Genomic DNA, 27,833 nt, shown 5'->3' on the forward strand with positions numbered 1-27,833 from the left:
TTCATATAGATGACTTTATTATCATACATTTCATAGTATTGAAACATGTAGTGATGGTTTAAAATGCTTCCCAGGACACATTATCTTATAAGACATGTTAAAATGCAAATAATTTAATGTGGATGAGTTATTTATGGTTCAAAATACTTTACAAAGACTCTTTCTTTAATTTAGCTATATACACACACTCACACATACATAGTTCATACATATGTATTTGTCAGTTTTCTTTTATTTTTCAAATAAAACTTTGAAAAGTGTTAATCAGCTGGTACAGTAAGCCACGGGGGCGGGCTGAGAGATTTGACCTTTGACCTGTTGGGAGCAAACGGATATGGACGCAACATTAGAGACACAGCAATGGCCGCTGGGAGCTACAGCACACCTCTCTCTAAAGTCTACATCTATACCTATCTATCCCAATCTGTTATTCTTGGGTTAACTAGCTACTAGCTATTCTGCTCATCTTGGGTTAACTAACTACAAGCTATGCTGTTCATCCTGGGTTAACTAGCTACTACCTATCCTCTTCATCTTGGTTTAACTAGCTAAAAGCTATCCTGTTCTTCTTTGGTTAACTAGCTACTAGTTATCCTGTTCATCCTGGGTTAACTAGCTACTACCTATCCTGTACATCCTGGGTTAACTAGCTACTACATATCCTGTTCATCCTGGGTTAACTGGTTACTAGCTATCCTGTTCATCTTGGGTTAACTAGCTACTACCTATCCTGTTCATCCTGGGTTAACTAGCTACTAGTTATCCTGTTCATCCTGGGATAACTGGTTACAAGCTATCCTGTTCATCTTGGGTTAACTAGATACTACCTATCCTGTTCATCCTGGGTTAACTGGTTACTAGCTATCCTGTTCATCTTGGGTTAACTAGCTACTACCTATACTGTTCATCCTGGGTTAACTAGCTACTAGCTATCCTGTTCATCCTGGGATAACTGGTTACTAGCTATTATGTTCATCCTGGATTAACTAGCTACTAGCTATTATGTTCATCCTGGATTAACTAGCTACTAGTTATCCTGTTCATCTTGAGTTAACTAGCTACTAGCTATCCTGTTCATCCTGGGTTAACTAGCTACTAGCTATCCTGTTCATCTTTGGTTAACTAGCTACTAGTTATCCTGTTCATCCTGGGTTAACTAGCTACTAGCTATCCTGTTCATCTTGGGTTAACTAGCTACTACCTATCCTGTTCATCTTGGTTTAACTAGCTACTAGCTATTCTGTTCATCCTTGGTTAACTAGCTACTAGCTATCTTGTTCATCTTGGTTTAACTAGATACTATCTATTATATAATAAAGCAGTGAGACTGCAAACCTCCCCTACATCTACCCCCAATCTATTCATCCTGCCTCCCTCTCCAAGGTTCACCCATTCTCACTATTTAATAGGTTATGTTGACTTTCCTACATCCTACTGTAAACACAGCAACAACTCAGTGGTATGTTCTCTTCTATATCCTCTATATTCTCTTGTGATAACCAGAGGGCTACTACTCAGGTCTTCTACTACTCAGGTCTTCTACTACTCAGGTCTTCTACTACTCAGGTCTTCTACTACTCAGGTCTTCTACTACTCAGGTCTTCTACTACTACTACTTAGGTCTTCTACTACTCAGGTCTTCTACTACTCAGGTCTTCTACTACTCAGGTCTTCTACTACTCAGGTCTTCTACTACTCAGGTCTTCTACTACTACTACTTAGGTCTTCTACTACTCAGGTCTTCTACTACTCAGGTCTTCTACTACTCAGGTCTTCTACTACTCAGGTCTTCTACTACTACTACTCAGGTCTTCTACTACTCAGGTCTTCTACTACTCAGGTCTTCTACTACTCAGGTCTTCTACTACTCAGGTCTTCTACTACTACTACTCAGGTCTTCTACTACTCAGGTCTTCTACTACTACTACTTAGGTCTTCTACTACTCAGGTCTTCTACTACTCAGGTCTTCTACTACTCAGGTCTTCTACTACTACTACTCAGGTCTTCTACTACTCAGGTCTTCTACTACTCAGGTCTTCTACTACTCAGGTCTTCTACTACTACTACTCAGGTCTTCTACTACTCAGGTCATCTACTACTCAGGTCTTCTACTACTCAGGTCTTCTACTACTCAGGTCTTCTACTACTCAGGTCTTCTACTACTCAGGTCTTCTACTACTACTACTCAGGTCTTCTACTACTCAGGTCTTCTACTACTCAGGTCTTCTACTACTCAGGTCTTCTACTACTACTACTTAGGTCTTCTACTACTCAGGTCTTCTACTACTCAGGTCTTCTACTACTCAGGTCTTCTACTACTCAGGTATTCTACTACTACTACTCAGGTCTTCTACTACTACTACTCAGGTCTTCTACTACTCAGGTCTTCTACTACTCAGGTCTTCTACTACTCAGGTCTTCTACTACTCAGATCTTCTACTACTCAGGTCTTCTACTACTCAGGTCTTCTACTACTACTACTCAGGTCTTCTACTACTACTACTCAGGTCTTCTACTACTCAGGTCTTCTACTACTCAGGTCTTCTACTACTCAGGTCTTCTACTACTCAGATCTTCTACTACTCAGGTCTTCTACTACTCAGGTCTTCTACTACTACTACTCAGGTCTTCTACTACTCAGGTCTTCTACTACTCAGGTCTTCTACTACTCAGGTCTTCTACAACTCAGGTCTTCTACTACTACTACTCAGGTCTTCTACTACTCAGGTCTTCTACTACTCAGGTCTTCTACTACTCAGGTCTTCTACTACTACTACTCAGGTCTTCTACTACTCAGGTCTTCTACTACTCAGGTCTTCTACTACTCAGGTCTTCTACTACTACTACTCAGGTCTTCTACTACTCAGGTCTTCTACTACTCAGGTCTTCTACTACTCAGGTCTTCTACTACTACTACTCAGGTCTTCTACTACTACTACTCAGGTATTCTACTACTCAGGTCTTCTACTACTCAGGTCTTCTACTACTACTACTCAGGTCTTCTACTACTCAGGTCTTCTACTACTCAGGTCTTCTACTACTCAGGTCTTCTACTACTCAGGTCTTCTACTACTACTACTCAGGTCTTCTACTACTCAGGTCTTCTACTACTCAGGTATTCTACTACTCAGGTCTTCTACTACTCAGGTCTTCTACTACTCAGGTCTTCTACTACTACTACTCAGGTCTTCTACTACTCAGGTCTTCTACTACTCAGGTCTTCTACTACTCAGGTCTTCTACTACTCAGGTCTTCTACTACTACTACTCAGGTCTTCTACTACTCAGGTCTTCTACTACTCAGGTCTTCTACTACTCAGGTCTTCTACTACTCAGGTCTTCTACTACTACTACTCGGGTCTTCTACTACTCAGGTCTTCTACTACTCAGGTCTTCTACTACTCAGGTCTTCTACTACTCAGGTCTTCTACTACTACTACTCAGGTCTTCTACTACTCAGGTCTTCTACTACTCAGGTCTTCTACTACTACTACTCAGGTCTTCTACTACTCAGGTCTTCTACTACTACTACTCAGGTCTTCTACTACTCAGGTCTTCTACTACTACTACTCAGGTCTTCTACTACTCAGGTCTTCTACTACTCAGGTCTTCTACTACTCAGGTCTTCTACTACTACTACTTAGGTCTTCTACTACTCAGGTCTTCTACTACTCAGGTCTTCTACTACTCAGGTCTTCTACTACTCAGGTCTTCTACTACTACTACTCAGGTCTTCTACTACTCAGGTCTTCTACTACTCAGGTCTTCTACTACTCAGGTCTTCTACTACTACTACTCAGGTCTTCTACTACTACTACTTAGGTCTTCTACTACTCAGGTCTTCTACTACTCAGGTCTTCTACTACTCAGGTCTTCTACTACTACTACTCAGGTCTTCTACTACTCAGGTCTTCTACTACTCAGGTCTTCTACTACTCAGGTCTTCTACTACTACTACTCGGGTCTTCTACTACTCAGGTCTTCTACTACTCAGGTCTTCTACTACTCAGGTCTTCTACTACTCAGGTCTTCTACTACTACTACTCAGGTCTTCTACTACTCAGGTCTTCTACTACTCAGGTCTTCTACTACTACTACTCAGGTCTTCTACTACTCAGGTCTTCTACTACTACTACTCAGGTCTTCTACTACTCAGGTCTTCTACTACTACTACTCAGGTCTTCTACTACTCAGGTCTTCTACTACTCAGGTCTTCTACTACTCAGGTCTTCTACTACTACTACTTAGGTCTTCTACTACTCAGGTCTTCTACTACTCAGGTCTTCTACTACTCAGGTCTTCTACTACTCAGGTCTTCTACTACTACTACTCAGGTCTTCTACTAATCAGGTCTTCTACTACTCAGGTCTTCTACTACTCAGGTCTTCTACTACTCAGGTCTTCTACTACTACTACTCAGGTCTTCTACTACTCAGGTCTTCTACTACTACTACTTAGGTCTTCTACTACTCAGGTCTTCTACTACTCAGGTCTTCTACTACTCAGGTCTTCTACTACTACTACTCAGGTCTTCTACTACTCAGGTCTTCTACTACTCAGGTCTTCTACTACTCAGGTCTTCTACTACTCAGGTCTTCTACTACTCAGGTCTTCTACTACTACTACTCAGGTCTTCTACTACTCAGGTCATCTACTACTCAGGTCTTCTACTACTCAGGTCTTCTACTACTCAGGTCTTCTACTACTCAGGTCTTCTACTACTCAGGTCTTCTACTACTACTACTCAGGTCTTCTACTACTCAGGTCTTCTACTACTCAGGTCTTCTACTACTCAGGTCTTCTACTACTACTACTCAGGTCTTCTACTACTCAGGTCTTCTACTACTACTACTCAGGTCTTCTACTACTCAGGTCTTCTACTACTCAGGTCTTCTACTACTACTACTCAGGTCTTCTACTACTCAGGTCTTCTACTACTACTACTCAGGTCTTCTACTACTCAGGTCTTCTACTACTCAGGTCTTCTACTACTCAGGTCTTCTACTACTACTACTCAGGTCTTCTACTACTCAGGTCTTCTACTACTCAGGTCTTCTACTACTACTACTCAGGTCTTCTACTACTCAGGTCTTCTACTACTACTACTCAGGTCTTCTACTACTACTACTCAGGTCTTCTACTACTACTACTCAGGTCTTCTACTACTACTACTCAGGTCTTCTACTACTACTACTCAGGTCTTCTACTACTCAGGTCTTCTACTACTACTACTCAGGTCTTCTACTACTCAGGTCTTCTACTACTCAGGTCTTCTACTACTCAGGTCTTCTACTACTCAGGTCTTCTACTACTACTACTCAGGTCTTCTACTACTCAGGTCTTCTACTACTCAGGTCTTCTACTACTCAGGTCTTCTACTACTACTACTCAGGTCTTCTACTACTCAGGTCTTCTACTACTCAGGTCTTCTACTACTCAGGTCTTCTACTACTACTACTCGGGTCTTCTACTACTCAGGTCTTCTACTACTCAGGTCTTCTACTACTCAGGTCTTCTACTACTCAGGTCTTCTACTACTCAGGTCTTCTACTACTCAGGTCATCTACTACTCAGGTCTTCTGCTACTCAGGTCTTCTACTACTACTACTCAGGTCTTCTACTACTCAGGTCTTCTACTACTCAGGTCATCTACTACTCAGGTCTTCTACTACTCAGGTCTTCTACTACTCAGGTCTTCTACTACTCAGGTCTTCTACTACTCAGGTCTTCTACTACTCAGGTCTTCTACTACTCAGGTCTTCTACTACTCAGGTCTTCTACTACGGGGAGTATTGGAGGGGAGAACACAGGGCAGGTTGTGGTTTGGAGAGTAAATAGATGGGGTGCTGGTGGGACCCAGAGTTTAGTGTGGTGGTGTTGTAGGGGTGACAAGGAGGAGGATGGGGGGAGGATGGGATGAAGGGTGGATGATGCAACATTGAAGGTGGGAGGAGCTGGTGATGGAGGAGGAGACTGTTTTGTTTGGGCTTTACCTCAGGCTCAGAGGTCAGGGGTCAGACGGGCAACGGCCAATTCAGGTCAGCCCGTGAAGGCCTGGAAGTCTGAGTCTGAAACAGGAAGCACAAACAAGTAAGAAGCGTGACACAAAAAATTACATCAGGTTGTGGCTAGATGGAGTACAGCTACTGACCATAAGTTGCATGTTCCAGTTGCTTCGACGACAACTGTAGAATTTGAGCTAACCCAAACCCTTTTCCTAACCTTACCCTTATTCTCCTAACCTCCTATGTTAATTCTCCTAACCTGCTACGTTAATTCTCCTAACCTGCTACATAAAGTAACTTCTGTCCACTTCTGTCCATAGCTGTACTCCTTCTAGCCAAAACCAAAAGACCAGAACAAAAGAAGAAATAAATCAGAACTTAATCAGGCCATGTATTACCAAAGTGTCTCATAGTAGTAGTGCTGATCCTAGGATCATCATAATTAATAACAGGGGGGACCTGATCCTAGACCTGATCCTAGACCTGATCCTAGACCTGATCCTAGACCTGATCCTAGACCTTAATCCTAGACCTGATCCTAGACCTGATCCTAGACCTGATCCTAGACCTTAATCCTAGACCTTATCCTAGACCTGATCCTAGACCTTAATCCTAGATCTGATCCTATACCTGATCCTAGACCTGATCCTAGACCTTAATCCTAGATCTGATCCTAGACCTGATCCTAGACCTTAATCCTAGACCTTAATCCTAGATCTGATCCTAGACCTGATCCTAGACCTTAATCCTAGATCTGATCCTAGACCTGATCCTAGACCTGATCCTAGACCTTAAACCTAGATCTGATCCTAGACCTGATCCTATACCTGATCCTAGACCTTAATCCTAGATCTGATCCTAGACCTGATCCTAGACCTTAATCCTAGATCTGATCCTAGACCTGATCCTAGACCTGATCCTAGACCTGATCCTAGACCTTAATCCTAGATCTGATCCTAGACCTTAATCCTAGATCTGATCCTAGATCTGATCCTAGACCTGATCCTAGACCTGATCCTAGACCTGATCCTAGACCTTAATCCTAGATCTGATCCTAGACCTTAATCCTAGATCTGATCCTAGACCTTAATCCTAGACCTGATCCTAGACTTGATCCTAGACCTGATCCTAGACTTGATCCTAGACCTGATCCTAGACTTGATCCTAGACCTGATCCTAGACCGGCCCAGAAGTGATCCAAACAAAAACAAATGAGCCCTAGAAAAATGAGTTTCTCAGAACAAGATGGCTGAAAAAACAACCACACCACCAGAAAACAGACAGTGATATATGTGAGCTGTGACTTGGCCCTGATAGGCCTATGGCTAGCCTTCAAAGACACCATAACATTAATATGGAGGCTAGCCATATGGTTGATGCTAGGTGGGATCGGGCCATCCCAAGGATCCACCCTAGCATTAACCTGTTATGGGTTAACTGTGAATGGAGAATATAGTGAACAGTCATAGAGAGGTGAGCCTATAGAGATAGAAATAGTCTGATCTCTATGGGTGAGCAGATAGAATGACAGACTCTAGCCTGTATGTCCACCAAGAAAGTTAGGTTCCGTTGGAAAGGTTTAGGGCAGAGCAGCATTTTAAGAACAAGCGAGATGCAATGTATTATCTAATGTAAGCAATAGTCTCCCTTACTTTTACAACATACTTAAGTTTGCTTTTTTTGTTGTTGTGAAAAATATTTTTTATTGTGAAACAAACAAGAAATAAAACAAAACAAAAACGGAAAACTTAAGTCATTAATTATCTGAATGAGCATGGGGACAGAATATATAGGATTACTTAGAAACAGAAGGACATCATCTGTGGTCTGTCTGCCTGTAACCAGAGGATTTGACCTAATGGTCTCTGCTAAAGGTTTTATAACAAAAGCAAATAAGAGGGGAGTGAGAGGACTTGTTTTGTGCCTCTACCTGTGAGGGAGGCAATACTGTGCCGCTTTTAGGAACAGCTGCTTGAGGGGCCGAGTAAATAAGTCTGACCCCGTCAGTGAATGCCTCTCCAAAAAGAGAATGGTTGCAGAGTCTTTAAAAAAGATGGCACCACTGAATTCTATCAAATGTTTTTTTCGGTATCTAATGTCACCAATAGAGCATCCCCTTTCTTGATTGTATTATACTGCGGTACTTACAACAATCTCCTGACAGAGTACCACAGCCTATTTTGCACGAACCCAGTTTGGTCTGGAAACACAATATATAATAATTAATATAATTAATATATATGTATAATAGGATTCAGCCTCGAAGTTAATACTTTTTCTAGGATTTTGGAATCAATGTTTACATTTGAGATGGGCCTACAGTGCCTTGTAAAAGTATTCATCCCCATTGGCGTTTTTCCTATTTTGTTGCATTACAACCTGCAATTTAAATGGATTTTTATTTGGATTTCATGTAATGGACGTACACAAAACAGTCCAAATTGGTGAAGTGAAATGAAAAAAAATAACATGTTTCAAAAAATTCTAAATAATAAATAACGGAAATGTAGCGCGTGCATATGTATCCACCCCCTTCGCTATGAAGCCCCTAAATAAGATCTGGTGCAACCAATTACCTTCAGAAGTCACATAATTAGTTAAATAAAGTCCACCTGTGTGCAATCTAAGTGTCACATGATCTGTCACATGATCTCAGTATATATACACCTGTTCTGAAAGGCCACAGAGTCTGCAACACCACTAAGCAAGGGGCGCCACCAAGCAAGCGGCACCATGAAGACCAAGGAGCTCGCCAAACAGGTCAGGGACAAAGTTGTGGAGAAGTACAGATCAGGGTTGGGTTATAAAAAAAATAGAGGAAGGGCATAGCCCCGTCTAGTAACTGTCCTTCTCTTACCAACTGTCTTAGAGGAAGGGCATAGCCCCGTCTAGTAACTGTCCTTCTCTTACCAACTGTCTTAGAGGAAGGGCATAGCCCCGTCTAGTAACTGTCCTTCTCTTACCAACTGTCTTAGAGGAAGGGCATAGCCCCGTCTAGTAACTGTCCTTCTCTTACCAACTGTCTTAGAGGAAGGGCATAGCCCCGTCTAGTAACTGTCCTTCTCTTACCAACTGTCTTAGAGGAAGGGCATAGCCCCGTCTAGTAACTGTCCTTCTCTTACCAACTGTCTTAGAGGAAGGGCATAGCCCCGTCTAGTAACTGTCCTTCTCTTACCAACTGTCTTAGAGGAAGGGCATAGCCCCGTCTAGTAACTGTCCTTCTCTTACCAACTGTCTTAGAGGAAGGGCATAGCCCCGTCTAGTAACTGTCCTTCTCTTACCAACTGTCTTAGAGGAAGGGCATAGCCCCGTCTAGTAACTGTCCTTCTCTTACCAACTGTCTTAGAGGAAGGGCATAGCCCCGTCTAGTAACTGTCCTTCTCTTACCAACTGTCTTAGAGGAAGGGCATAGCCCCGTCTAGTAACTGTCCTTCTCTTACCAACTGTCTTAGAGGAAGGGCATAGCCCCGTCTAGTAACTGTCCTTCTCTTACCAACTGTCTTAGAGGAAGGGCATAGCCCCGTCTAGTAACTGTCCTTCTCTTACCAACTGTCTTACAGGAAGGGCATAGCCCCGTCTAGTAACTGTCCTTCTCTTACCAACTGTCTTACAGGAAGGGCATAGCCCCGTCTAGTAACTGTCCTTCTCTTACCAACTGTCTTAGAGGAAGGGCATAGCCCCGTCTAGTAACTGTCCTTCTCTTACCAACTGTCTTAGAGGAAGGGCATAGCCCCGTCTAGTAACTGTCCTTCTCTTACCAACTGTCTTACAGGAAGGGCATAGCCCCGTCTAGTAACTGTCCTTCTCTTACCAACTGTCTTACAGGAAGGGCATAGCCCCGTCTAGTAACTGTCATTATCTTACCAACTACATTATCTACCTATTTATTTATCTTTGTTTTTTGTGTATTGTCTGTTCTGCTCTCCCTAATGGGAAAAAAAAATATGGAAAAAATAAGATTAATTATTTGAAATTAAACAATAAAAACATTGAAAGACTCTTCAAACATTGATCATCAGATTAAGCCAGAGAAAGTTACATAGCATTTTCATTCATTGTGTAATATAAGATTTCTACCATATTATTTTCAAAAAGAGTGCAAATATCCAAGCTGTTCTCTTGGTTGGCTGCATGACTTTTATTTAGTTTCCTGCAGTTGTTGACAAAGTGTAATAGAAACAAGCAGTTAGTGTCGTACGGTGAAGCTATTTTGAAAAGTTATTCTTCTCAGCGTACCTACAGTACTGGTCTCTCTCCTCTCCTATATTGACATTGTGTAGATACACAGCTTATAGAGAGGAGAGAGGCCAGCGGTGCACACAAACAACATTATTATTCTACATGTCTGGATTGCATTCTACAGTTAATTTCTTTGAAAATAAAGCCTTCATTTCAGCTTCACTTACTCTTACTTTGAAAATCAACTCCACGTAAATGCATCATAACCCCATATAGATACAAATAAAACAATCCATAACATTGAGTTCTCTCAAACACACACACACACACACACACACACAGTACTGGTTCTGGTTGTTGAGTTCACTATTACATCAATAAACTATTTTATGGCTTCCCATCCCATTACTGAGGAAGCAAGAAAGCAGGTCTTCACATTAAATGATCTTATCTCTTCACATTAAATGATCCATCCTTGTTTCTTTTACTGTTTGAACTCAATCTGCCCTCCTGTCCTGTCCCGTCCTGTCCTGTCCTGTCACTGACAACGCTGCTTCCCCTTGAAACATTCACTTTGACAACATTTTAAAATGACATTCAATACAAAACCGAGCAGAGTGAAAGGCTTTTGAGGTGGGTGGGTGATTGATTGAGAGCTTTCTGGTAATCACTTGGCACATTTTTAAAATGGCAGAAACACACACTCCATGCATCGTCCAGGCACACAAAGGCACTAAACAAACATTAACTTTGGCGATTCTGTGATTAATAATATTAAATTATAGTAAAATAAATGTTTCCATTTTGCTTTTGATACTTTTGATTACATCAAAATATATTTGTTTGAATCCACTGTCTGTTTAACAGCCAAACTAAGAGCCATCGTAGGCAGACTATAGAAGTCTGTTTAAAGTAGGTACAGTGTATTCAGAAAGTATTCAGACCTCTTCTCTTTTTCCACATTTTGTTACGTTACAGCCTTATTCTAAAATGGATTAAATTATTATTTTTTAGAACTTTTTGCAAATGTATTCAAAATAAAAAAACTGAAATACCTTATTTACATAAGTACTCAGACTTTTTGATATCAGATTCGAAATTGAGCTCAGGTGCATCCTGGTTCCATTGATCATCCTTGACATGCTTCTACAACTTGATTGGAGTCCACCTGTGGTACATTCAATTGATTGGACATGATTTGGAAAGGCACACGCCTGTCTATATAAGGTCCCACAGTTGACAGTGCATGTCAGAGCAAAGAATGAATTGTCCGTAGAGCTCCGAGACAGGATTGTGTCGAGGCACAGATCTGGGGAAGGGTAGCAAAACATTTCTGCAGCATTGAAGGTCTCCAAGAACACAGTGGCCTCCATCATTCTTAAATGGAAGAATTTTGGAACCACCAAGACTCTTCCTAGAGCTGGCCACCCGGCCAAACTGAGCAATCGGGGGAGAAGAGCCTTGGTCAGGGAGGTGACCAAGAATCCGATGGTCACTCTGTCAGAGCTCCAGAGTTCCTCTGTGGAGATGGGATAACCCTAGAGTTGGAGGCCGAAACACCCTGTTTTATTTTCAATCAGGCAACAGGGAAACAGGTAGGCAATTAATACAGGAGAAAAAAAACTCCAGGACAGATTGATGTTCTAGAAGGACAACCATCTCTGCAGCACTCCACCAATCAGGCCTTTATGGTAGAGTGGCCAGACGGAAGCCTATTCCTCAGTAAAAGGCACGACAGCCCGCCTGGAGTTTGCCAAAAGGCACCAAAAGGACTCTGACCATGAGAAACAAGATTCTCTGGTCTGGTGAAACCAAGATTTAACTATTTGGCCTGAATGCCAAGCGTCACGTCTAGAGGAAACCTGGGAGACTAGTCAGTCTGGGAGACTAGTCAGGATCTGGGAGACTAGTCAGGCTCGAGGGAAAGATGAATGGAGCAAAGTACAGAGAGATCCTTGATGAAAACCTGCTCCAGAGCGCACAGGACCTCAGACTGGGGGCGAAGGTTCACCTTCCAATAGGACAACGACCCTAAGCACACAGCCAAGACAACGCAGGAGTGGCTTCGGGACAAGTCTCTGAATGTCCTTGAGTGGCCCAGCCAGAGCCCGGACTTGAACACGATCGAACATCTCTGGAGAGACCTGAAAATAGCTGTGCAGCGACGCTCCCCATCCAACCTGACAGAACTTGTGAGGATCTGCAGAGAATAATTAGAGAAACTCCCCAAATACAGGTGTGCCAAGCTTGTAGCGTCATACCCAAGAAGACTTGAGGCTGTAATCGCTGCCAAAGGTGCTTCGACAAAGTACTGAGTAAAGGGTCTGAATACAATACTTATTTCCCTCATTAAAATGCAAATCAATTTATAACATTTTTGACATGCGTTTTTCTGGATTTTTGTTGTTGTTATTCTGTCTCTCACTGTTCAAATAAGCCTACCATTAAAATTATAGACTGATCATTTCTTTGTCAGTTTATCTTTATTTTATTTTTTTTAATATTTATTTTATTTTTATTTTTTCAGTGGGCAAATGTACAAAATCAGCAGGAGATCAAATACTTTTTTCCCTCACTGTAATATTTTGATATTGATTACTGCACTGTTGGGTTTCACTGTACTTGTGCATGTGACAATAAAAGGCACGTTTTAGTTCCTAGTGAATACTATCCAACTCCTAGAACTAGAATGACTAGAAAGGGGAAAAGCCCCTCTGACCAGGGCAATTTGACTGGTAAACTCATAGGCATTGTAATTCTATGCTCCAACTCATCCCCTTAGAAAAGAGACTGTGGACTTGGCACACGAAGAAAGGATGTTGATTGTAATCCCCAGCCTTGAAATAAACTACAGACATACTGTCACCAGGGACCATTGTAGATTGTATTAGCTTGTTAGTTACATTGTGAAAAAAAACTGAAGTGGCCATCCTGAGAACACAGCAAGGCAGTCACAACACAATGCCACTGTACATGCCCTCTGACAACTTAATAGAAATCTACCAGCCAAGGAACGGCACAAACTTCAAAAGGACAAAAACACATGATCGCGTCAGCATCATCAGTAGAACACTGGAGTAGAATTAGAACATTGAGAACACACCACACACTGTTCCACCAGTCGTCTCCTGTCTGTCCTCTGCCCAGAACACACACACACACACACACACACACACACACACACTCACCATACACTCAACACACCACACAAACACACTTCTTTTTCACAGTGCTGCTGGTGATGGTGGTGGTGCTGCTGGTTTTATCAGCCGGCTCTCCAGTGCCTCCCTGCTCCTGGAGGTGGCTGAGGAGCCCCCTGTGGTCCAGTGGAGAGGGGCTGCTGTGTGGTGACATGTCCCCTGACCCTGACCTCTTCTCTGGTGCTGTTGACTGGCCTGGACCTAGGTCTAGGACCACTCTCCCCACCCCAACCCCCGCCTCACCCCCAACCTCACCCTGAGGCTTCCCCACCTCTAGCATCACCACACCCCCAGCACCTGAGATGACGTCTGCTGCTGACGCCACGGCGGCCGCTCTCTGCTGGGCCTCCATCTCAGACAGGCTGTAGGCCAGGGCCATCTGTAGATCTTCATCCTCCTCTTCCTCGCTGGGGACGTCAGGGCAGTGGAAGTAGGAGGCTGAGCTGAAGGAGCGCTGGGCCATAGACCGGGGGCCGGAGCCAGGGCTGGGTCGGTGTGGATGGGTCTGGGTCTGGCGCTCCACTGGTACCATCCCCTCTGCCTGCTTCTGGAGGTGTTGCCTGGGTGTGTGTGAGGGCTGGCTGGGGGGTAGGTGGTCTCTCTTGCTGAGCTCCAGAGCCAAGGCCAACTCATCCTCCACACCTGGGGGACAGGAGGGGGACAGGAGGGAGACGGGAGGGGGACAGGAGGGGGATGGGAGGGGGATGGAGGGGGACGGGAGGGGGATGGAGCGGGACAGGAGGGGGACGGGAGGGAGGAGGGAGACAGGAGGGGGATTAGAGTGGGACAGGAGGAAGAATAACCCAGACCCAGCTAGTTCAACACATTCCGTTAGGAACAGTTGACAGGGGACTGGATGAGGGAAGGATGGATACAGAATAGATGGATTACCATTGATGAGCACTCTCTTCAAGACCCCGTCTTCCTCGATCTCAGTTCTCTCCTGACCGTTTTCTTTGATCCTGTTAACAAGAACAGTCAGTCACCGCCCATATCATCATATTTAGGGAGCAAGTAAACATGTTTCCCTCACATTTCATTGACCATGCAGAGACAAAAACACTGTCCCAAATGGCACCATATGCCCAAGTGTTTTGCACTAAATAGGGATGCAGATTTACTGACTTCTTGATGGTGGTGCGTTTGCCGTTGACGACGCGCGTAGAGGTGGAGACAGACTTGAAATTCCCCATCCCTCCTCCCATGCTGTTCATCCCATCCATTCCAGTCATGGAGGACGAGGAAGAGGTGAAGTCATGCACTGTGAAAGAGGAGTGACGAGGACCAGTCAGATCAACTAAACCTTGACCATTTGGGCGCTGGTCGAAACAACTAGTGCACTGCATAGGGAATAGGGTGCCATTTGGGATGCTACCATTGTGTTATTACTGACCTCCAGCGGAGGGGAAGGAGAAAAACCGGCTGGGGCCGAGCCTCGAAGTGCCAGGATGTCCATGGAAGCCACTGTGCATCCCTCCTCCGAAGGCAAAGTCATCTGAGAGGACAGAAATAACAGAGAGACTATGAGGACAGAGATAACAGAGAGACTATGAGGACAGAGATAACAGAGAGACTATGAGGACAGAGATAACAGAGAGACTATGAGGACAGAGATAACAGAGAGACTATGAGGACAGTGATAACAGAGAGACTATGAGGACAGAGAGACTATGAGGACAGTGATAACAGAGAGACTATGAGGACAGAGATAACAGAGAAGCTATGAGGACAGAGATAACAGAGAGACTATGAGGACAGAGATAACAGAGAGACTATGAGGACAGAGATAACAGAGAGACTATGAGGACAGAGATAACAGAGACTATGAGGACAGAGATAACAGAGAGACTATGAGGACAGTGATAACAGAGAGACTATGAGGACAGAGAGACTATGAGGACAGTGATAACAGAGAGACTATGAGGACAGTGATAACAGAGAGACTATGAGGACAGTGATAACAGAGAGACTATGAGGACAGAGATAACAGAGAGACTATGAGGACAGAGATAACAGAGAGACTATGAGGACAGAGATAACAGAGAGACTATGAGGACAGAGATAACAGAGACTATGAGGACAGAGATAACAGAGAGACTATGAGGACAGTGATAACAGAGAGACTATGAGGACAGAGAGACTATGAGGACAGTGATAACAGAGAGACTATGAGGACAGTGATAACAGAGAGACTATGAGGACAGTGATAACAGAGAGACTATGAGGACAGAGATAACAGAGAAGCTATGAGGACAGTGATAACAGAGAGACTATGAGGACAGAGATAACAGAGAAGCTATGAGGACAGTGATAACAGAGAGACTATGAGGACAGAGATAACAGAGAAGCTATGAGGACAGAGATAACAGAGAAGCTATGAGGACAGAGATAACCGAGAGACTATGAGGACAGTGAAACCAGGGTGACTATGAGACATATGAAGAAGCAGGTAGTGTTCAGCATTGTGTGAACTGCTGCGATTCCCCTATGGACTGGTTTCCCGGTCAGATTTAGCCTAGTCCTCGACTAAGGAGCACATAAAGACATAGGACATTGTTTAAGGACCATAGGATATTGGTCAGACCCACCAAAAAAATTGGCGAAAGGATCCTGGCCTCCAAAGAATTCCCGAAACACTTCCTCTGGACTCCGGAATGTGAAGGTGAACCCTGGGAAGTCTTCTGGAGTGGGATGGGTACTGGAGCCTGGAGGGAGGGAGGGAAGGGAGGGATAGATGTTGATTGATAAATACGGACACTAACAACATGTTTGATCAAAAACAGAACAGAATAGAACATTTCAAACTTGACTTGCGTAACCCCTGGTTCTATAAGAATACAGTGAGATACAGTATGTCACTTATGGGATACGCCTTAGGGCAGGGCACAAGCTCGAAGTATCCAATCACACAGCGTCTGTTGGAGACAGACGGGTCGAGTGGCAAATGAGGTGAGCAGCTCTCCTCCATAAAAGCAGCCTCTCGTCCGCCAACTGGTAATTCTCAAGCATACCTCTCTTCCTTGCGCTCTTGGGAGCAGGGAAAAGCGGTGACACATCTCACTCGTATTCTGTTTAGATGTGTCACTTACGGTATATATGGCCTACTCCCGTAACGCAGACATGCTCTCCGAAGCCAGGGCAGCCTCAACAGCATCACCCCTCAGAGGCTGAGGGCAGTACGCGCCAACGAAGGTGCAATTGCAGGGGGGCGCCCAAGACACGAAGACTTGGTTGGTCACTCTTGTGCCACGCACTCGTTCTATCCAAGTAGACGCTGGACGTAAACGGTGGAGACGAACCTTCTTCCATAGAAGTAACTGGTGGCGGGTGGAAAGCATGAAGCTCTAAGGTCAAACGATTGTAACTGCTGACGCGTCACGTCCCAGCGCGCGTCTTTGTGTGACGCAAAGACATCTACGGTGGCTAGACAGTATCTCTCCCAGATCTGGTTCACCACCTGAGCCAAGTTTTTTTCAAAACTTTTAATCTGGTTTAGAATGATCCGGATTCTGTAATCCTCTGTTTTGCTATCCAGGATCAGATCGATCTGGCCATTTGTATTTATTTTTTTGACGTTTTTATTTTTTTTCCAGAAAATAATCAGATAGGATCATCCAGATGCCACAATCTGGATTTTTCTGTGATTTGAAATGTACACATCGCCATCTACTGGACTGGTTGTGCTACTACTTGAATACTGTCATAGGGAAACAGAGATGAGTAAACTACATGAATAAAAGATGCATAGACTAAAAATAATAGAGCCTGCATATCACTTATAAGTAAGTAGATGCATTTATTTAACAATCTCAATATAACAACTGACCACATACCTATACTGCAGTCAATTTAATAATATAATAATATGCCATTTAGCAGACGCTTTTATCCAAAGCGACTTACAGTCATGTCTGCATACATTTTTACGTATGGGTGGTCCCGGGGATCGAACCCACTACCCTGGCATTACAAGCGCCATGCTCTACCAATTGAGCTACAGAGGACCATTGACCTTTTGGTTTTCACACGTAAGAACGTTTTCTAAACCTCCTCACGTTTACATTTCTTGGTTGTAATGCCTTTGACCTTTCTAAATCCACCCTGAATCCACCCTTCCAGTGGGATCAATATAATCCAGATTTTTGGCATCAAAACTATCCTGATCACTACCTTTTTTGAGTTTTGAAAAACGCAAAAACGTCTTTCAATCCTGAATTAAAAGGTGAATTTGGATTACCAAATCCCTTTCCGGAGGATCACATTTTCATTTTTTTATTTAAAAAAAAAAACAATTCTAACATTTAATCCTATCCGATAGCCGAAATCCGCTCCGGTAACTTTTGAAAAACTGGGCCCAAGGGATGGCGTCTCCAATCCCCGTATAGGCGATTCCCTCTGGACAACAAGTCCCACATTCAATACGCCTGGGCCTTGGGTCACACGTAGTGAAAGTCGGTAATGTGAGAGCGTGTGCCACCCTGACGGTTGATGTATGCCACCACAGTCGTATTGTCTGTCCTGACAAGGATGTGACGAATTCGAAGGAAGGGCAGAAAGTGTATCAATGCATCAAACGCTGACATAGTCCCAGTGGTACTACTGAGATGGTGGATGCCGTCAACCCCAGCACTCGGAGACACATTGTGAGCATGACCGAGCACCCCCTGTAGAACAGGGCAAGGCCATCCGATAGTGTAGCCTGGTAAGAGAGAGAATCCAGCTTAACGGTATTCAGATCGTGCAGCTCCCCAGTAGCTCAGTTGGTAGAGCATGGCGCTTGCAACGCCAGGGTTGTAGGTTCATTTCCCACGGGGGGGGACCAGTATGAAAAATGTATACACTCACTAACTGTAAGTCGCTCTGGATAAGAGCGTCTGCTAAATGACTAAAATGTAAATGTATTCCATTCTCTGTGTGGGCAACAAACAGCTCTTTATCAGGTGTATCTTGAACCCTAACCCTGTGAGGTAGGCTACAAGGAAAGACGTGTCTCGAAGCGCTTGCTCCTGTGTAGGGGAGAAAAGCAGGTCATTGTCTATGTAGGCGGAGACTATTAGCCCCCTGGTTCTCCGCCTCCACACACTTGCTGAACAAACGGCGAGCTAGTGCTAGCCTGAAGGGAACAGCGAGTTATTTGTAGGCTGTGCCTTGAAAGGAAAACCTGAGAGAACCTCCTGTGAAAATAAGCGTCCTGCAGGCCGACTGAACTGAACCAGTCGCCTTGATGAATAGAGTGAGTCAGCACGTTGAAATTAAGCATACGGAATAGAAGGGCTCTCTGCCGTTGGTGATGCTCTGAAAGCCCCTTTGCTTAATAGAGATTTCCTGCTCTGGTATGCGAGCCGAGTCGCCTATCGCTGTTGACTGTGTACAAGACCCAGGGATGGACAGCGCATGTGCGTCAGTTCCCTGCTCCTCTAGCGAGTCTCCAAATAGTCTGATGACTCTCGCTTCCCAGTGGTGCCGGACCACCCTCTGGTGGTGTTGGAGAAAGTTACCCCTTTCTCTGTGCTCTTGGCAAGCCGCATGGATGCGTCAGATACTTTTTTTTGTGTGTGTGTGTCTGTCGCAGTTGAAACAACACTGGGATTTGGGGACAGTGCTTGGTGGCGGCGACTGAGTGGAGAGCTGGAGCACGGTGGGGGGGGGTTAGGAGTACAGCCTCTATCCCATTTTGATGGGGGGGGTCTGTACTCCACCCGAGAGTAAGCAGGACACGGAGTGAACTGTTGGCTGCCCCTCTCTACCACTGGGGACGTACCCCTAGGTCGGACGCCCCTTCTCCCCCCCCCCCCCCAAGGTAATCGGGTGGGCGGGTGCGGTCGCAGCGAAGGGCCGCTTCCCCACTGTCAGTCTCTGTTAGGAGAGCCGAACTGTAGGTTCGCAGCCTGCTGTGTCGCTGGGGGTTTTGCGTTACAGGAAAACCTTGGAGCAAGCGAGTTGCCCTCTCCCTGCCGCGAAGCATTGACTCGTGGAGGGGGAGACCAGGTTGCCACGGTACCCGGGTCTACAGTGCAAGCAGAAGTTGAAGGCTTCACCTTCCTCCTTGCAAAGTTCTGACTCTTGTCGCATGGTGGTGACAGAAGGCCCATACAGTTTGTTCGGCACAATAGAACCGTTGAGGAAATCTGCCTTTTCCTTGTCCGATAGGCTGGACAAGTTGAGCCATTTGTGTGGTCAGCTAGCCTTGCAGCTAGCTAGCCAAGTTAGATAAAGCCTTGCGGCAAGGGCTAACCAAGTCTCGACAGCCAGCCATGTGGCGCTAGCTAAACTGAGACTGACGAGTAGAAAATGAATTCTAATTTGATGCAAAACATTATTTTTCGATCAGTCCTCAACACTATCGACAGGAGCTGAAGTCCTGCATTCGGCAGCGTTAACCTCACGGTTGGCCTGAGAACGGTTCAGTAGGAAGACAGAAATCTAGTCGTGCTGGGGAGAGTTTTTATAGTGGCTGCCTTTTATGGAGGAGCTCATCTCATTCGCCCCTCGACCTGTCTGTCTCCAACAGACGCTGTGTGATTGGATACTTCCAAGCTTGTGACCCGACCCTAAGGCGTATCCCATAAGTGATCCATCGAAACGAGTACTAGAAATAGAACCACAAGAGATAAAACAGAGAGATTCCTTCCACCTGCGTTGTTGGGAATTCTGTCTTCGCCATAGGTATCATAAGCCTCTCGCTTCCTTCCTGTAAAGACAAGGAGACATTATCTGACTGTTACTAAACACCAAGTCCACAGAAGAGTAGAGCAAGGGGTAATAATTAACAGGTTGTGGTATCTCTTACGGTCTGACAGAACTTCGTAGGCCTCGGCCAGCTCCTTAAACTTCCCCTCTGCCTCCTCCTTGTTGTCTGGGTTCTTGTCCGGATGCCATCGCAGAGCCTGTTTCCTGTACCTTCACGCACAAACACGGTGACATATTCAATACCCCAGTAACTATTTTCAATAGCTAATGTAGGCCTATAATAGGGACCTCCTAAAATGTATCGTTACAGCAGCATCTTACTTTGAGAACCAATGTTTGACAACACAACTATTCCCTTTTGGAGGGGACAGCAAAGACAGGAAAGACTTAAAAGACTAAAGAAGACTATAAGAAACATACGCAGAAGACTGACAGGACACAACATCCGATGCAGGAGTCAAAATCTGAGCGTTGAGCTTAAAGAAAGAGAGGATCGTTTGTAACTCAATGCCCCTCCAGGAGAGAGAGAGAGAGAGGGCCGGATGGGGATTAATCATCCTTATCGAAACGGCGCTGAGTCATGAAACGCAGCCTGTGTCCCAAATGGCACCCTATTCCCTACATAGTGCACTTCCCTGTCTGGCTTTGGTCAAAAAAGTAGTGCACTATGTAGGGAATAGGTTGGCATACTTTGGGACTCAGCCTGAGTCATTTCATGTTTAAAAAGGCTTGTGTGTCTGTCCAGTAACTCTATCAGTCTGTGTGGTTCAGCTATCAATAGCTACTGTAGGGGTGTAGAGAGAAACCACACCATACTATTTAGCCTGTAGCTAGAGGTGTAGAGATAAACCAAATCAGTCTACTACAGTGCCTTGCAAAAGTATTCACCCCCCTTGACGTTTTTCCTATTTTGTTGCATTACAACCTGTAATTTTAAATGGATTTTTATTTGGATTTCATGTAATGGACATACATAAAATAGTCCAAATTGGTGAAGTGAAATGAAAAGATGAACTTGTTTCAGAAAATTCTAAAAAATAAATAACGGAAATGTAGCGCGTGCATATGTATTCACCCCCTTTGCTATGAAGCCCCTAAATAAGATCTGGTGCAACCAGTTACCTTCAGAAGTCACATAATTAGTTAAATAAAGTCCACCTGTGTGCAATCTAAGTGTCACATGATCTGTCACATGATCTCAGTATATATACAGCTGTTCTGAAAGGCCCCAGAGTCTGCAACACCACTAAGCAAGGGGCACCACCAAGCAAGCGGCACCATGAAGACCAAGGAGCTTTCCAAACAGGTCAGGGACAAAGTTGTGGAGAAGTACAGATCAGGGTTGGGTTATTTTTAAAAATCTGAAACTTTTGAACATCCCACGGAGCACTATTAAATATATTATTAAACAATGGAAAGAATATGAAACCACAACAAACCTGCCAAGAGAGGGCCGCCCACCAAACCTCACGGACCAGGCAAGGAGGGCATTGATCAGAGAGGCAACAAAGAGACCAAAGATAACCCTGAAGGAGCTGCAAAGCTCCACAGCGGAGATTGGAGTATCTGTCCATAGGACCACTTTAAGCCGTACACTCCACAGAGCTGGGCTTTACGGAAGAGTGGCCAGAAAAAATGCCATTGCTAAAGAAGAAAATAAGCAAACACGTTTTGGTGTTCGCCAAAAGGCATGTGGGAGACTCCCCAAACACATGGAAGAAGATACTCTGGGCTAGGGGTGTTACTAGCTAGGGGTGTAGTGATAAACCACACCAGTCTACTATTTAGCCTATAGGCCTGTTTTATAGTCAGTACATATAATTAAGATGAGCCAAGCAGGCCTAGTATAAATACACTGTATAGGATGTTAATGTTTTGACCCCCAAAGCAGCTCGTCTGCTCAATGTCTAAAATGTATGTTTTTTTTTTAACTGTATAGCTTTGTGTTTTATACTGTTCATGTGTCTGAAACTTTGCGTGCCGCTATTTGGGTCAGGTCTATCTTGTCAAATAGATTTTTAATCTCAATAAGACTAACCTATGTAAAATAAAATATAGTATGAATCCTGTACTTACGCCTTCTTGATGTCCTCCGGAGAGGCGTTTCGTGACACTCCCAGAATGTCATAATAGTCCACCATGTCTTCTTCACTCACCCCAACTGCAACTGCTGACAACAACAACACAACCTCGTCAAGAGTAGAATACACTCGGGTAGTTTCTCGGAAGACATCTGTGGTAATGTGAATGAATCTGTCGAGGCCCTTTATTGTCACTGTAATGTCCCCTCTGACCTCATATTATCTTGTTGTGGCAGATGAATAGCCTGCAAAGGGCGGCAGGTAGCTTAGTGGTTAAGAGCGTTTCGCCAGTAACCGGAAAGGTCGCTGGTTCTAATCCCCGAGCCGACTAGGTGGAAAAATCTGTCGATGTGCCCTTGAGCAAGGCACTTAACCCTAATTGCTCATGTAAGTCGCTCTGGATAAGAGTGTCTGCTAAATTGACTAAAATGTAAATGTTGTTAAAGGCACAATCTTTAAGATTCCTTGCTGTTCAGTTATCATGTAAACACTCATTGATTCTTGAAGAGTAGCTTGTAATTCCTTTAATACAACTATAATGACATCATCTGTAGGTTTTATTACTCCATGGTTCATTTGTTATCATTCTAGTCTTTGTAAACAAACAATGTGTACCTTTTTTAAAATATGTTACATATCCCCAGTCCTCATCCTTCTGTTTAGCCTACCAAAAAACAGTGTTATGGTCACACTGTTGAAATTACAAATTGGGCCTTTTAACAGGTGGGCTATTTGACTTGTGAGCTCATTGATGATAATAATGATTCATGAAATGATATGATATCCTTGATTCATTCTCCCATTCAGAATGGAGCGTTATGTAGCCTGTATCAATCTATCCAGCAGGATAAAAAGCTGACCGTGGGAATTATACGGTAAACTAATGACTTGTTACCGTCCACGGGTATTGAATTGGATCTTTTTTAGTTCCTTCTTTACTGTGTGTGTCCCATTTCATCTTATCTCGTGACATACTTAATAGCCTGAGATAAGATATACAGTGAGGGAAAAACATTATTTGATCCCCTGCTGATTTTGTACGTTTGCCCACTGACAAAGACATGATCAGTCTATAATTTTAATGGTAGGTTTATTTGAACAGTGAGAGACAGAATAACAACAAAAAAATCCAGAAAAACGCATGTCAAAAATGTTATAAATTGATTTGCATTTTTAATGAGGGAAATAAGTATTTGACCCCCCTCTCAATCACAAAGATTTTCTGGCTCCCAGGTGTCTTTTATACAGGTAACAGGAGTGCTCCTAATCTCAGCTTGTTACCTGTATAAAAGACACCTGTCCACAGAAGCAATCAATCAATCAGATTCCAAACTCTCCACCATGGCCAAGACCAAAGAGCTCTCCAAGGATGTCAGGGACAAGATTGTAGACCTACACAAGGCTGGAATGGGCTACAAGACCATCGCCAAGCAGCTTGGTGAGAAGGTGACAACAGTTGGTGCGATTATTCGCAAATGAAAGAAACACAAAATAACTGTCAAACTCCCTCGGCCTGGGGCTCCATGCAAGATCTCACCTCGTGGAGTTGCAATGATCATGAGAACGGTCAGGAATCAGCCCAGAACTACACGGGAGGATCTTGTCAATGATCTCAAGGCAGCTGGGACCATAGTCACCAAGAAAACAATTGGTAACACACTACGCCGTGAAGGACTGAAATCCTGCAGCGCCCGCAAGGTCCCCCTGCTCAGGAAAGCACATACACAGGCCCATCTGAAGTTTGCAAATGAACATCTGAATGATTCAGAGGAGAACTGGGTGAAAGTGTTGTGGTCAGATGAGACCAAAATGGAGCTCTTTGCCATTAACTCAACTCGACGTGTTTGGAGGAGGAGGAATGCTGCCTATGACCCCAAAAACACCATCCCCACCGTCAAACATGGTGGTGGAAACATTATGCTTTGGGGGTGTTTTTCTGCTAAGGGGACAGGACAACTTCACCACATCAAAGGGACGATGGACGGGGCCATGTACCGTCAAATCTTGGGTGAGAACCTCCTTCCCTCAGCCAGGGCATTGAAAATGGGTCGTGGATGGGTATTCCAGCATGACAATGACCCAAAACACACGACCAAGGCAACAAAGGAGTGGCTCAAGAAGAAGCACATTAAGGTCCTGGAGTGGCCTAGCCAGTCTCCAGACCTTAATCCTGGAGTGGCCTAGCCAGCCTCCAGACCTTAATCCCATAGAAAATCTGTGGAGGGAGCTGAAGGTTCGAGTTGCCAAACGTCAGCCTCGAAACCTTAATGACTTGGAGAAGATCTGCAAAGAGGAGTGGGACAAAATCCCTCCTGAGATGTGTGCAAACCTGGTGGCCAACTACAAGAAACGTCTGACCTCTGTGATTGTCAACATGGGTTTTGCCACCAAGTACTAAGTAATGTTTTGCAGAGGGGTCAAATACTGTTTTCCCTCATTAAAATGCAAATCAATTTATAACATTTTTGATATGCTTCTTTCTGGATTTTTTTGTTGTTATTCTGTCTCTCACTGTTCAAATAAAGCTACCATTAAAATTATAGACTGATCATTTCTTTGCCAGTGGGCAAACGTACAAAATCAGCAGGGGATTAAATACTTTTTTCCCTCACTGTAATAGGATAACTTGTTAAAGGAACAATCTGTGAGAATTATTGCTGTTCAATGGTATTTTCGTTTCACCCATTTGATTCTTGATTTTTTTTAAATGCCGTATTCCTGTATTAATACACTGTTTATGGTTTGCCTTCAACAGGTGGGATATGACTCATGAGCTCATGAATCGACAATGACTAATGATATCATTCAGAATGGAGCGTTTTGTAGCATGTATCAATCTTTCCAGCACCAACAGAATAAATCGCAGACAGTGGGGCCTGTAAATAAACTAATGACAGTGACCATCCACGGGTATTTCCCCCTGAGGTTGGCAAATGCGCCTCGAGTTCTCTAGAAGCCAGACACAATATTATGTGGTTATTTCCAGCTCCTCCCGAGAGAGACCTGACATATGACAGCTGCCACCAACACACACACATCCACACATGCGTCGGCCCGCCGGAGCTAGGGTGTGAGATTGAAATGATATGCTACATTTGAACATTGGAATGTTTCAGACTAGACAAAGGTTTCAATTTTAAGACGTGGACACATTGTAACTAAATATTGCCTAATATGTTAAACGTGTAGGGTACCGAACATTGGAATGGCGATGTATAGTGTAGGGAACTGGTAGGCTATATAACTTGACGGGAAGTCCACACGCAGAAAACAGGGCTACGCATGAATGGATAATGAATATGGATAGACTACTGTACCTTTTTAGGAGTACCGGCAAATTATTTTGGTGTCTCAATCTCTCTTCTTAAAATGGAAATTAGTTATTATGGACAGCTTCGTGACAGGCGAACAAAGGGGGGTCCAGCGGTCCACGGAAGAATATACAGTAATTTCAGAATCTCTAAAGGCTACTATCGTGAAACGATAGTATGAAAAAAATGTATGCACTCACTAACTGTAAGTCGCTCTGGATAAGAGCGTCTGCTAAAATGACAAATAAATAAATAAATAGAAGTCCACGGTATGAGTTGGCCGTATTCCTCGGTGGCCTGCCCCGCAACATAACGCCGCAGTCCCGTTATCTCTCCCCCTCACCCTTCTCTCGGTCTATCTCCACATGACGACGTCACAATCAGCTGAGGCAGAGAGAAATAGAACGTCTAGAACATACCAGTGTTTTGGAACTTCAGTCGCCCCGCCCTGTCTGCTACTTGCGTCCTGATAAATGTAGTCATACAAATTACTTTGACGATAGCAATTACTACTCAAATATAGGCATTCAGGCAACTTTAACCCAACTCAAGGGAACATAACTGAACGTGATCCCATGGACCAGAGTGAACTGAATTAGACACACTACCAAACAATTTATTTGACAGCTATATATACACCTCCATGATGTATTATACAAACACGTTTTGTGTAATGATTTACGGAAGCATAGAGCTGTCCAAATAATTCCTAAATGTTCTTGATTTAGCGGTAAGGATAACAGTAAACAACAAACAGTTCCACGGCCATTAACACAGCCTGTTGATAATAGAATCACTCACATTCATTCAGTGGTCACTGATGTCATCTAGTGGCCGGATTAAGAAATGTCAGAAGGACAGCCTGTGGTCTCGGCCTACTCATTTGGAACTGTAATAAGGCCCATCTTATGAGAACACTTGTGGAAATAGGCAGAGCAGCATCAAAACATAGCTGGCCATGTATAAACACTGTAAGTAGCCAACAAATAGTCTCCCGAGTGGCGCAGTGGTCTAAGGCACTGCATCCCAGTGCTAGCTGTGCCACTAGAGATCCTGGTTCGAATCCAGGCTCTGTCGCAGCCGGCCGCGACCGGGAGACTCATGGGCAGCGCACAGTTGTCCAGGGTAGGGGAGGGAATGGCCGGCAGGGATGTAGTTCAGTTGATAGAGCATGGCGTTTGCAACGCCAGGGTTGTGGGTTCGATTCCCACGGGGGACCAGTATGAAAAAAAAATATATATATGTATTCACTAACTGTAAGTCGCTCTGGATAAGAGCGTCTGCTAAATGACTAAAATGTAATGTAAACATAGTGGGCCTTTTTAAGACTCCTTAAATGAAACATCTGTGTCACTTTTCCATCTGAATCATTGTGTGGACATCAGTGAGTTCATAGTTTTACTAACATCTCTGGGAGTTACTTATAATGTATACCTTCCAGGCCTTTACTATTCCAGCAGTCGTGAAGCATGTTCTAGTCTAGCGGTCGTGAAGCCTGTTCTAGTCTAGCAGTCGTGAAGCCTGTTCTAGTCTAGCAGTCATGAAGCCTGTTCTAGTCTAGCAGTCGTGAAGCCTGTTCTAGTCTAGCAGTCATGAAGCCTGTTCTAGTCTAGCGGTCGTGAAGCCTGTTCTAGTCTAGCAGCTGTGAAGCCTGTTCTAGTCTAGCAGTCATGAAGCCTGTTCTAGTCTAGCAGTCATGAAGCCTGTTCTAGTCTAGCAGTCATGAAGCCTGTTCTAGTCTAGCAGTCGTGAAGCCTGTTCTAGTCTAGCAGTCGTGAAGCCTGTTCTAGTCTAGCAGTCATGAAGCCTGTTCTAGTCTAGCGGTCGTGAAGCCTGTTCTAGTCTAGCGGTCGTGAAGCCTGTTCTAGTCTAGCAGTCGTGAAGCCTGTTCTAGTCTAGCAGTCATGAAGCCTGTTCTAGTCTAGCAGTCGTGAAGCCTGTTCTAGTCTAGCAGTCATGAAGCCTGTTCTAGTCTAGCGGTCGTGAAGCCTGTTCTAGTCTAGCAGCTGTGAAGCCTGTTCTAGTCTAGCAGTCATGAAGCCTGTTCTAGTCTAGCAGTCATGAAGCCTGTTCTAGTCTAGCAGTCATGAAGCCTGTTCTAGTCTAGCAGTCATGAAGCCTGTTCTAGTCTAGCAGTCGTGAAGCCTGTTCTAGTCTAGCAGTCATGAAGCCTGTTCTAGTCTAGCGGTCGTGAAGCCTGTTCTAGTCTAGCAGCTGTGAAGCCTGTTCTAGTCTAGCAGTCATGAAGCCTGTTCTAGTCTAGCAGTCATGAAGCCTGTTCTAGTCTAGCAGTCATGAAGCCTGTTCTAGTCTAGCAGTCATGAAGCCTGTTCTAGTCTAGCAGTCGTGAAGCCTGTTCTAGTCTAG

The 27,833-nt window shown here is 44.2% G+C and overlaps 1 protein-coding gene across 5 annotated transcripts; it reads right to left on the reverse strand.

Moving 5' to 3' along the window:
• On the reverse strand, positions 1-25,958 carry dnajb2 (DnaJ heat shock protein family (Hsp40) member B2). Of its 5 annotated transcripts, XM_041874042.2 has the most exons (11): positions 25,473-25,922; positions 22,151-22,241; positions 20,175-20,284; positions 20,019-20,075; positions 15,973-16,089; positions 14,778-14,879; positions 14,510-14,645; positions 14,276-14,346; positions 13,682-14,026; positions 5,994-6,068; positions 1-315 (listed from the first exon to the last, which is right to left on the reverse strand). In XM_041874042.2, the coding sequence occupies exons 2-10, from the start codon at positions 22,213-22,215 to the stop codon at positions 6,040-6,042; spliced, it is 1,032 nt and encodes a 343-aa protein (XP_041729976.1). In that variant the 5' UTR covers positions 22,216-22,241; positions 25,473-25,922; the 3' UTR covers positions 1-315; positions 5,994-6,039. The 5 variants fall into 5 exon arrangements, with proteins under 5 accessions (XP_041729976.1, XP_041729977.1, XP_045062693.1 ...); XM_041874043.2 differs by lacking the exon at positions 1-315 and having other exon boundaries at positions 5,710-6,068; positions 22,151-22,244; positions 25,473-25,924; XM_045206758.1 differs by lacking the exon at positions 1-315 and having other exon boundaries at positions 5,710-6,068.
• Between the last annotated feature and the right edge of the window lie 1,875 nt (positions 25,959-27,833).

This window comes from Coregonus clupeaformis, chromosome 23 (assembly GCF_020615455.1).
Source record: "Coregonus clupeaformis isolate EN_2021a chromosome 23, ASM2061545v1, whole genome shotgun sequence".
Taxonomy (NCBI): Eukaryota; Metazoa; Chordata; class Actinopteri; order Salmoniformes; family Salmonidae; genus Coregonus; species Coregonus clupeaformis.

Excerpts from the sequence above, each read along its gene's own strand:
- dnajb2 (XM_041874042.2), bottom strand. The coding sequence starts at position 22,215 with ATGGTGGACTATTATGACATTCTGGGAGTGTCACGAAACGCCTCTCCG. Across the intron at positions 20,076-20,174 it reads CTACGAAGTTCTGTCAGACC|GAAGGAAGCGAGAGGCTTAT; the intron begins GTAAGAGATACC and ends TTGTCTTTACAG. Across the intron at positions 14,646-14,777 it reads CTCCTTCCCCTCCGCTGGAG|TGCATGACTTCACCTCTTCC; the intron begins GTCAGTAATAAC and ends CCTCTTTCACAG.